The sequence below is a fragment of the Oncorhynchus gorbuscha genome, linkage group LG24 (genome assembly GCF_021184085.1).
Source record: "Oncorhynchus gorbuscha isolate QuinsamMale2020 ecotype Even-year linkage group LG24, OgorEven_v1.0, whole genome shotgun sequence".
NCBI classification, from domain to species: domain Eukaryota; kingdom Metazoa; phylum Chordata; class Actinopteri; order Salmoniformes; family Salmonidae; genus Oncorhynchus; species Oncorhynchus gorbuscha.
Window position 1 is genome coordinate 63,597,236 of NC_060196.1, and position 12,500 is coordinate 63,609,735.

General features: G+C 45.5%; 1 protein-coding gene across 1 annotated transcript in view; it reads left to right on the forward strand.

Moving 5' to 3' along the window:
* LOC124012290 (CUB and sushi domain-containing protein 2-like) overlaps positions 1-12,500 on the forward strand; it is a 270,739-nt gene that overhangs the window by 256,772 nt on the left and 1,467 nt on the right. Inside the window, exon 4 of the mRNA XM_046325752.1 lies at positions 64-258. Coding sequence (XP_046181708.1) covers positions 64-258 — 195 coding nt within the window. The remainder of the gene's footprint in view (positions 1-63; positions 259-12,500) is intronic.

Consider the following 12,500-nt stretch of genomic DNA (forward strand, 5'->3'; position numbering starts at 1 on the left):
CAGCTCTACCTAGTTATACCTGTGGTAACCTCTCTCTCTCTCCCTCTCTCTCTCTCCTCCCAGCTCTACCTAGTTATACCTGTGGTAACCCAGGCCAGCTGGTCAACGGTCTTCAACAGGGCTCAACTTTTAACATTGGAGAGAAGATCAGGTACAGCTGCAGCCCCGGCTACGTGTTGGAGGGTCACACCACGCTGTCCTGTCTGGCTACGTCTGCTGGGACCGCAGCATGGGACTTCCCCCTGCCCTACTGCAGAGGTAGGATACCTACACACACACACACACACACATACACCTATACACACATACACACAAAGACACACACCGATACACACACCGATACACACACACACCAATACACGCATACACGCCCACACAGCTTCACACTCACACAAACCGATACACACATACGCACACACACCAATACACGCATACACGCCCACACAGCTACACACACACACAAACCGATACACACATAGCCACACACACCGATACACGCATACACACACACAAATACACACACACACACAAACCGATACACACATACGCACACACACACCGATACACGCATACACACACACAAATACACACACACACCGATACACACACACCGATACACACACATCGATACACACATACACACCCACACAGCTACACACACACACAAACCGATACACACATACACACACACACACCCATACACACACACACACACACACACAACGTAGTTGGTGGTGTAGTGACAGACTGGTCAGGGGTGTTTCTCTGATATCTTATTTACAACGTCAGGACCCCTGTGGCTTTATAGCTGCCCGATCAACTGCCTGAACCATTTGCCCTTCACTCTGATGTAGGACCCCCACAGCGATGACACCTGCCATGGTGTGTCTCGTCAGCAGCAACATTACAACAAGACTCTTCATTACACGTTGACGTACAATACAAGTCATACAATCTGACCGGAAAGACACACACACACACACACACACACACACACACACACACACACACACACACACACACACACACTGTCAGTGCAGTACCTATGGTTTGTGTCGGTGTGCATGTTGACCAGAGCGCTGTGACACAGAGACATCTGTGACCAGGCCGGGACTCAGGAAGCCAACATGGTGTGTGTGTGTGTGTGTGTGTGTGTGTGTGTGTGTGTGTGTGTGTGTGTGTGTGTGTGTGTGTGTGTGTGTGTGTGTGTGTGTGTGTGTGTGTGTGTGTGTGTGTGTGTGTGTGTGTGTGTGTGTGTGTGTGTGTGTGTGTGTGTGCGTGCGTGCGTGCGTGTTTGTGTATCGGTGTGTGTGTGTGTGTGTGTGTGTGTGTGTGTGTGTGTGTGTGTGTGTGTGTGTGTGTGTGTGTGTGTGTGTGTGTGTGTGTGTGTGTGTGTGTGTGTGTGTGTGTGTGTGGGTGGGTGGGTGGGTGTGTGGGTGTGTGGGTGTGTGTGTAGGTTAGAGAGAGACATCACACACGGATGGGCACAGAGAGACACAACAGGACCTCTCTTCACCTCCATCCCTCCATCCTTCCATCCTTCATCCCTCCATCCCTCCTTCCTTCTATCCTCCATCCTTCCATCCTTCCATCCCTCCGTCCTTCCCTCCTTCCTTCCTTCCATCCCTCCATCCTTCCATCATTCCATCCTTCCATCATTCCATCCTTCCATCATTCCATCCTTCCATCCCTCCATCATTCCATCCTTCCATCCTTCCATCATTCCATCCTTCCATCCCTCCATCATTCCATCATTCCATCCCTCCATCCTTCCATCCCTCCATCCTTCCATCCCTCCATCCCTCCATCCTTCCATCCTTCCATCATTCCATCCTTCCATCATTCCATCCTTCCATCATTCCATCCTTCCATCATTCCATCCTTCCATCCTTCCATCATTCCATCCTTCCATCATTCCATCCTTCCATCCCTCCATCATTCCATCCTTCCATCCCTCCATCCTTCCATCCCTCCATCCTTCCATCCCTCCATCCTTCCATCATTCCATCCTTCCATCCCTCCATCCTTCCATCATTCCATCCTTCCATCATTCCATCCTTCCATCCCTCCATCATTCCATCCTTCCATCATTCCATCCTTCCTTCCTTCCATCATTCCATCCTTCCATCATTCCATCCTTCCATCCCTCCATCATTCCATCCTTCCATCCCTCCATCATTCCATCATTCCATCCCTCCATCCTTCCATCCCTCCATCCTTCCATCCCTCCATCCCTCCATCCTTCCATCCTTCCATCCCTCCATCATTCCATCCTTCCATCATTCCATCCTTCCATCCCTCCATCATTCCATCCTTCCATCCCTCCATCCCTCCATCCTTCCATCATTCCATCCTTCCATCCCTCCATCATTCCATCCTTCCATCATTCCATCCTTCCATCCCTCCATCATTCCATCCTTCCATCCCTCCATCATTCCATCCTTCCATCCCTCCATCCCTCCACCTCTCCATCCCTCCATCCCTCCATCATTCCATCCCTCCATCATTCCATCATTCCATCCTTCCATCCCTCCATCCTTCCATCCTTCCATCATTCCATCCTTCCATCCCTCCATCCTTCCATCCTTCCATCCTTCCATCATTCCATCCTTCCATCCCTCCATCATTCCATCCTTCCATCCCTCCATCATTCCATCATTCCATCCCTCCATCCTTCCATCCCTCCATCCTTCCATCCCTCCATCCCTCCATCCTTCCATCATTCCATCCTTCCATCCCTCCATCATTCCATCCTTCCATCATTCCATCCTTCCATCCCACCATCATTCCATCCTTCCATCCCTCCATCCTTCCATCCCTCAATCCTTCCATCCCTCCATCCTTCCATCATTCCATCCTTCCATCCCTCCATCCTTCCATCATTCCATCCTTCCATCATTCCATCCTTCCATCCCTCCATCATTCCATCCTTCCATCATTCCATCCTTCCATCATTCCATCCTTCCATCCCTCCATCATTCCATCCTTCCATCCCTCCATCATTCCATCATTCCATCCCTCCATCCTTCCATCCCTCCATCCTTCCATCCCTCCATCCCTCCATCCTTCCATCATTCCATCCTTCCATCCCTCCATCATTCCATCCTTCCATCATTCCATCCCTCCATCATTCCATCCCTCCATCATTCCATCATTCCATCCTTCCATCCCTCCATCCTTCCATCCTTCCATCATTCCATCCTTCCATCATTCCATCCTTCCATCCCTCCATCATTCCATCCTTCCATCCCTCCATCCTTCCATCCCTCCATCCTTCCATCATTCCATCCTTCCATCCCTCCATCATTCCATCCTTCCATCCCTCCATCATTCCATCATTCCATCCCTCCATCCCTCCATCCTTCCATCCCTCCATCCCTCCATCCTTCCATCATTCCATCCCTCCATCATTCCATCCTTCCATCATTCCATCCTTCCATCCCTCCATCATTCCATCCTTCCATCCCTCCATCATTCCATCCTTCCATCCCTCCATCCCTCCATCCTTCCATCATTCCATCCTTCCATCCCTCCATCCTTCCATCATTCCATCCTTCCATCCCTCCATCATTCCATCCCTCCATCATTCCATCCTTCCATCCCTCCATCCCTCCATCTCTCCATCCCTCCATCCCTCCATCATTCCATCCCTCCATCATTCCATCATTCCATCCTTCCATCCCTCCATCCTTCCATCCTTCCATCCTTCCATCATTCCATCCTTCCATCCCTCCATCATTCCATCCTTCCATCCTTCCATCCCTCCATCCTTCCATCCCTCCATCCTTCCATCCTTCCATCATTCCATCCTTCCATCCCTCCATCCTTCCATCCCTCCATCATTCCATCATTCCATCCCTCCATCCTTCCATCCTTCCATCCCTCCATCCCTCCATCCTTCCATCCTTCCATCCCTCCATCATTCCATCCTTCCATCCTTCCATCATTCCATCCTTCCATCCCTCCATCATTCCATCCTTCCATCCCTCCATCATTCCATCCTTCCATCCCTCCATCATTCCATCATTCCATCCCTCCATCCTTCCATCCCTCCATCCTTCCATCCCTCCATCCCTCCATCCTTCCATCATTCCATCCTTCCATCCCTCCATCATTCCATCCTTCCATCATTCCATCCTTCCATCCCTCCATCATTCCATCCTTCCATCCCTCCATCCTAATCTCTGTGTGTCCGTCTGGACTTCTTACCTTAACTATCCTTTCCCTCTCTAATCCTCTTTCTCTCTCTATTCCTCTTTCCCTCTCTATTCCTCTTTCCCTCTCTCTATTCCTCTTTCCCTCTCTCTATTCCTCTTTCCCTCTCTCTATTCCTCTTTCCCTCTCTCTATTCCTCTTTCCCTCTCTCTATTCCTCTTTCCCTCTCTGTCTGTTCCTATTTCCCTCTCTCCTTCTCAGCTACAATATCTTTCTTCCCTCTCACTTTACCTCTCCCTTTTACCCTCCCTACTGCTTCTATCAGCACCTCCCTCCCTCCGTCCCACTCTTCTTCTCTCCCTCCCTTAACCGCTCTGTTCCCCCAGCCCATGTTTTGCCCGGCTGAAACAAAGCGTCCGGGCAGCCAGGATATCATAAATATGTCACTTCCTCCTGAGAAATTACACGTTTTAGAAACGGGCAATTTCCACGGCGATTAATTGAGGTCTCTCGCTGCGGCAGCGCCGCATAAAAGCTGGCGAACACGCCTGAATGCTTTCTCATAAACGTATGGCTAATGCTCCTCCAATTACCTAGCCTGTGCATACGTTTGAGAGCACAGCCGTACACCAACAAGAACTAGGCCATAGCTTGGCAGTCAGGACTTTTTGGGAAGGTGGGGGTGTGTATTCTGTTGGATCAGATCACTTCTCATTTAGCAGTTCTCTATCTTTATCTATCAGTGCTCTCGTCTCTCCTCTGTCCTCCCTCGTCTCTCCTCTCTCCTCTCCTCCATCTTCTCTGCTCTCCACTCTCCTCTGTCCTCTCTCGTCTCTCCTCTCTCCTCTCTCCTCTCTCCTCTCTCCTCTCTCCTATCTCCTCTCCTCCATCTTCTCTGTTCTCCACTCTCCTCTGTCTTCTCTCATCTCTCCTCTCTCCTCTCCTCCATCTTCTCTGTTCTCCTCTCTCCTCTGTCCTCTCTCGTCTCTCCTCTCTCCTCTCTCCTCTCTCCTCTCTCCTCTCCCTCTCTCCTATCTCCTCTCCTCCATCTTCTCTGTTCTCCTCTCTCCTCTCTCCTCTCTCCTCTCTCCTCTCTCCTATCTCCTCTCCTCCATCTTCTCTGCTCTCCACTCTCCTCTGTCCTCTCTCGTCTCTCCTCTCTCCTCTCCTCCATCTTCTCTGTTCTCCTCTCTCCTCTGTCCTCTCTCGTCTCTCCTCCATCTTCTCTGCTCTCCACTCTCCTCTGTCCTCTCTCGTCTCTCCTCTCTCCTCTCCTCCATCTTCTCTGTTCTCCTCTGTCCTCTGTCCTCTCTCCTCTCTCCTCTCTCCTCTCCTCCATCTTCTCTGCTCTCCACTCTCCTCTGTCCTCTCTCGTCTCTCCTCTCTCCTCTCCTCCATCTTCTCTGTTCTCCACTCTCCTCTGTCCTCTCTCGTCTCTCCTCTCTCCTCTCCTCCATCTTCTCTGTTCTCCACTCTCCTCTCTCGTCTCTCCTCTCTCCTCTCCTCCATCTTCTCTGCTCTCCACTCTCCTCTGTCCTCTCTCGTCTCTCCTCTCTCCTCTCCTCCATCTTCTCTGCTCTCCACTCTCCTCTGTCCTCTCTCGTCTCTCCTCTCTCCTCTCCTCCATCTTCTCTGTTCTCCACTCTCCTCTGTCCTCTCTCATCTCTCCTATCTCCTCTATCCTCCTTTTTCCTTTCTCCTCTCTCCTCTCTCCTTTATCCTGAGGATAACAGCGGACAATATTGCCACTCCTATTTGCCATATCTTCAGTATAGGCCAACTAGAAAGTTTGTGCCCTCAGGCCTGGAGGGAAGCTGAAGTCATTCTGCTTCCTAAGAATAGTAAAGACCCCTTTACTGGCTCAAATAGCCGACCAATCAGCCTGTTACCAACCCTTAGTAAACTTCTGGAACAAATAGTGTTTGACCAGATACAATGCCATTTTACAGTAAACAAATTGACAACAGAACATTAACGCGCTTATAGGGAAGGACAGTAGATATGGGAGTTTATCAAAATTGGATTTTGTTTTTTTATTTGTGGGTCTGTGTAATCTGAGGGAAATATTTGTCTCTAATATGGTCATACATTTGGCAGGAGGTTAGGAAGTGCATCTCCATTTCCACCTGATTTTGTGGGCAGTGTGCACATAGCCTGTATTCTCTTGAAAGCCAGGTCTGACTACGGAGGCATTTCTCAATAGCAAGGCTATATTTACTGAGTCTGTACATAGTCAAAGCTTTCCTTAAGTTTGGGTCAGTCACAGTGGTCAGGTATTCTGCCACTGTGTACTCTCTGTTTAGGGCCAAATAGCATTCTAGTTTTCTCTGTTTTTTTGTTAATTCTTTCCAATGTGTCAAGTAATCATCTTTTTTGTTTTCTCATGATTCGGTTGGGTCTAATTGTGCTGCTGTCCTGGGATTCTGTGTGTGTAATTGAGCAGAGTCCCTTTACCAGATGGCAGAAGGGACAATTTCTCCAAGTTCATCTCTCTGAGGTTTTGGAAGTTTTGAGAACTACTTGGTTTTTAAAAAATATATATTTTTGCTATTCTTCTAGATTTTGATAATTAGCGAGATTTGTCCTAATTCTGCATTGTACAGAATCTCACATTTCTTAATTCTCTCTCCTACCCCTTCTCTCCTTTCTCGTGTCTTCCTCTCTCCTCCCTGTGCATATTTGAGAGGCTGGTGTGTGTGTGTATTGTTCCGTGGCCTGCGCTGCCTCACGGTTTGGTTGTCATGACACCCAGGGAAAGAAGACTTTGATGTCGGTCCGTATTAAACATTAAACCGGCCGACTTGAACTTTGCACCGTTCCATCTCTCAGATTCTATATTTTTATTTGAACCTTAATAAATAAATGTAGTTTATCTGGTTTATCTGGGGGATGTTGGAGGACCTAGGCCCTAGGACCATGCTTCAGGACTACCTGGCCTGATGACTCTTTGCTGTCCCCAGTCCACCTGATCATGCTTCGGTTGTCATTTGAGACATTCTCATCAATGATAGGATGACATAAACTCTACAGTGGAAAGTCTACACATCAGAGTTATCGGATTCACATGGAATTGTTGTTCAATTTAACTTCTTGCGTCGAGCCATCCCGGATCCGGGATCGCGAATACAGCCTCAAGCTCATTACCATAACGGAACGTTAACTATTCATGAAAATCACAAATGAAATGAAATTAATCTATTTGCTCTCAAGTTTAGCCTTTTGTTAACAACACTGTCATCTCAGATTTTCAAAATATGCTTCTCAACCATTGCAAAACAAGCATTTGTGTAACAGTATTGATAGCTAACGTAGCATTTAGCGTTAGCATTCAGCAGGCAACATTTTCACAAAAACCAGAAAAGCATTCAAATAAAATCATTTACCTTTGAAGAACTTCGGATGTTTTCAATGAGGAGACTCTCAGATAGCAAATGTTCAGTTTTTCCTGAAAGATTATTTGTTTAGAACAAATCGCTCTGTTTTCTGCATCACGTTTAGCTACGAAAAAAAACCTGTATCCAGGTTTGTGTAAATCTATCCGCAAGCTCATTAGCATAACACAACGTTAACTATTCATGAAAATCGCAAATGAAATGAAATTAATCTATTTGCTCTCAAGCTTAGCCTTTTGTTAACAACACTGTCATCTCAGATTTTCTAAATATGCCTTTGAACCGTAGCTAAACAAGCATTTGTGTAACAGTATTGTTAGCCGAGCATAGGATTATGCCTCTATTTCAGCATGCAACATTTTCCACAAAAACCAGAAAAGAATTCAAATAAAATCATTTACCTTTGAAGAACTTGAACAACATCATTTTTTTTCATTAAAAAAGTTGACGATAAATTCACAAAACACTTTGAAATACTTTTGTAACGCAACTTTAGGTATTAGTAAACGTTAGCTTCACGTCTTCAAATCATGTTCAGAAATTTCTACTCCAAAACATCCGGTCAGAGACCGGAAGAAATGGGCTGTCTCTTGTTCGTTGGACCAAGAAACAACGCCTAGGCAATTGACAAGACTGGTGACATCGTGTGGAAACTGTAGGAATTGCAATCTCGGCTCCAGGTAATGTGGTTTCCATTCAACAATATATGCAAGTGGCGCATTGATATATTTTCCAATTTTCAGTGATCAGATTTTCCTGCGCTTTACGATGAAACGCACGTTCTGTTATAGTCACAGCCGTGATTTAACCAGTTTTAGAAAGGTCTGAGTGTTTTCTATCCACACATACTAATCATATGCATATACTATATTCCTGGCATGAGTAGCAGGGCGCTGAAATGTTGCGTGATTTTTAACAGAATGTTCGAAAAAGTAGGGGGTAGGATCAACAGGTTAAAACGCAAACTTTTTTCCAAATTAACTCCATAATATCGACAGAAACATGGCAAACCGATGTTTAGAATCGATCCTCAAAGTGTTTTTCACATATCTATCGACGATAAAATCCATCGTGGCATTTTACTTTCTCTTCTGAAGAAATGGAACGCGCATGGACCTACAGATTACGCAATAATTTCAGGACACCGGGCAGGACACCAGGTAAATGTAGTCTCTATGGTCAATCTTCCAATGATATGCCTACAAACACGTCACAATGCTGCAGACACCTTGGGGAAATGACAGAAAGGGCAGGCTCATTCCTGGCGCATTCACAGCCATATAAGGAGACATTGGAACACAGCGCCTTCAGAATCTGGGGCATTTCCTGTATGAAACTTCATCTTGGTTTCGCCTGTAGCATTAGTTCTGGGGCACTCACAGATAATATCTTTGCAGTTTTGGAAACGTCAGAGTTTTGTCTTTCCAAGGCTGTCAATTCCATGCATAGTCGAGCATCTTTTCGTGACAAAATATCTTGTTTAAAACGGGAATGTTTTTTATCCAAAAATTAAAAGAGCGCCCCCTATCTCGAAGAGGTTAAATGTTTGAATATGAAATTATTCATGATGCGACGAAATGTGATTTTAGCTTCTAAAATGTGACAATTGGGTTTTTATAAGGTTAGGGCTCTGCTGAATCAGTGGCCCGCCCCTGTGATGGGACATGGGCTATAAAACTTTTGAAACACGCCCTCCTCTCCCTTCCTATATAAAGCCGTGACGACAATATAACCTCCTGTTCCAAGTACGTGAGGTCTGCAGCCTCTGCGTTAAAAGGACCAACATGTCAACTACAGAACTAAGCCAACCCCAGGGTGAGCTTTGGTTGCGAATGGTATGAACTTTGAACTCTTATTCACTACAGAAGTGATACCTCCTAGCTGTTGAGTTAGCAACAGCAGCTGCAAACACAGTTTAGGAAGGAACAGACAGAGTATTCCGTCTACCACACAACAACGTTACTACAACGTATCCAATTTATCAGCAGAGACATTCTTCAAAGGACTCGGTTGGGCAACACGGCCTTCCATCTACCACCAACCTACCGAAGCGCAGCTCGGAGTAAATATTTATTGCATTTCCTTTTTCCAAATGGGCGGTAATTAAGAATGCATAAGATACTGTATTTATGATAGCACAGCTTCACCCTTTGTCCCTCAGTCTTCCTGCTCTTTCACTCAAACCCAGCCCTTTTCTTTTGTGTAACAAGCTGTCATATCTGTTCCGCCCGCGAGGGACGTTTTCCTTTATGACGTAATTTGTAATCAAGTTATGATTAATTATGTGTATGTGTAACTCTGTGTGATTAGTTAGGTATTTAGTAAATAAATAATTAAACCCAATTTTGTATTTCTGATTCAACTTGTTAGCCAGGGTTCTTGCAGGTAACCAAAAATGTACAACTTTCAGATGAGACTGAATTAAAGTGACGATTAATAGTGACTGCTAATGATGTAAAATATTACTAGGTCTTTAAGAGTTTATTCGGAAGATAACAGCTCTATAAATATTATTTTGTGGTGCCCTGACTCTCTCGTTAATAACATTTACATGATTCCCTCAATCAGGTAATATTAATTACGGATAAATTATTTTATAGAATAGCATGTCATATCACTTAATCCGGCATAGCCAAAGACACGACACTGGTCATCTACGAACATTTGAACATCTTGGCCATGTTCTGTTATAATCTCCACCCGACACAGCCAGAAGAGGACTGGCCACCCCACATAGCCTGGTTCCTCTCTAGGTTTCTTCCTAGGTTTTGGTCTTTCTATGGAGTATTTCCTACCCACCGTGCTTCTACATCTGAGTGTCGACGGACCTGAGTGAGTTGGGTGCGCAATTACGCAGGTACTTTCCTGAAACAGACAACTGGATTCGATATCCCTTTCATGCCCTGCCTCTAGTCCACTTACCGATATCTGAACAAGAGATCCTCATCGAAATTGCATCAAGCAGTTCTGTGAAAATTGAATTAATTCAGAAGCCAGATTTCTGTATTGGACTGTGGTCAGAGTATCCTGCTTTGGGGAATTGCGATGTTAAGACACTGATGCCCTTTGCAACCACGTACTGACAGTTGAAGTTGGAAGTTTACACCTTAGCCAAATACATTTAAACTCAGTTTTTCACAATTCCTGACATGTAATCCTAGTAAAAATGCCCTGTCATAATGTCACACCCCTGACCTTAGAGATCCTTTTTATGTCTCTATTTGGTTTGGTCAGGGTGTGAGTTGGGGTGGGTATTCTATGTTCTATTATTTTGTATCTCTATGTTTTAGCCGGGTAGGGTTCTCAATCAGTCACACCTTTGACTGTATTTGTCATTGTTTACGGTGTGTTTGTGTGTGTGTGTGTTTTACCAGCTTTACCAGCTTAAAGGCTAACAGCATCTACTCTACTCCCTCTGGAGAGACAGACAGAGCCCAGGGCTACATTTATGTTCTTTAAATTGTCTCCTTATAATAATCTTAAAGGACGGAAGAGAGAGAGAGAGAGTTCCCAATGTGAAAATGATTACCACAAAATCTGAATTAATCCCATGTACTCAGTCCCCCGTTGATTTGACTTGCATCAGCCAATCAGGTTTGACTTCCCTGAATTATTATATTCTTAAGTCATTATTACCCTGAAGACTCTTTCAGAGGGTTTTAACACGGGTTCTATTGTGTTCTGGCTTGGAAAGACTGAAACTATAGCGGTCTGAAATTCTCTATGTACCCATAAAATGAAATGAAATTATAGGTAATTGGGTCATTATCAATGAAACGTCACAATATGAAACGATTCGACTGCTGGGGGGGTTCCAAAACCTAAAACCATTGACGAAGAATTGTTAAATAAATCTTATAATTGTTCATTTATAATATTATCGTGAAGAGTGGTTTCAGAACTACATATTTCAGATTATTCCACATTTATCTCTTTCATCAGAAACAGCAAGTCAAGGTTTATGATCAGTAAACATCAATTGATCGTGTCATTTCAGATACGTGAAGGGAACCTATCCATTTGGCATGTAGATAGATAGCTAGCTGAAGGTAACCATCCATTTGGCATGTAGATAGATAGCTAGCTGAAGGTAACCATCCATTTGGCATATAGATAGCTAGCTAAGCAAAACATGTCATTTAGCTTGCTTTATTAGAAACAGGGCGGCGGGTAGTCTAGTGGTTAGAGGCAGGTAGTCTAGTGGTTAGAGCAGGTAGCCTAGTGGTTAGAGCAGGTAGTCTAGTGGTTAGAGCAGGTAGTCTAGTGGTTAGAGCAGGTAGCCTAGTGGTTAGAGCAGGTAGCCTAGTGGTTAGAGCAGGTAGCCTAGACTCTTTCAGAGGGTTTTAACACGGGTTAGAGGCAGGTAGTCTAGTGGTTAGAGCAGGTAGTCTAGTGGTTAGAGCAGGTAGCCTAGTGGTTAGAGGCAGGTAGTCTAGTGGTTAGAGCAGGTAGTCTAGTGGTTAGAGTCAGGTAGTCTAGTGGTTAGAGCAGGTAGTCTAGTGGTTAGAGCAGGTATCCTAGTGGTTAGAGCAGGTAGCCTAGTGGTTAGAGCAGGTAGCCTAGTGGTTAGAGCAGGTAGCCTAGTGGTTAGAGTCAGGTAGTCTAGTGGTTAGAGCAGGTAGTCTAGTGGTTAGAGCAGGTAGCCTAGTGGTTAGAGCAGGTAGCCTAGTGGTTAGAGGCAGGTAGGCTAGTGGTTGGAGGCAGGTAGTCTAGTGGTTAGAGCAGGTAGTCTAGTGGTTGGAGCAGGTAGCCTAGTGGTTAGAGCAGGTAGTCTAGTGGTTAGAGCAGGTAGCCTAGTGGTTAGAGGCAGGTAGTCTAGTGGTTAGAGCAGGTAGTCTAGTGGTTAGAGCAGGTAGTCTAGTGGTTAGAGGCAGGTAGTCTAGTGGTTAGAGCAGGTAGTCTAGTGGTTAGAGCAGGTAGTCTAGTGGTTAGAGCAGGTAGTCTAGTGGTTAG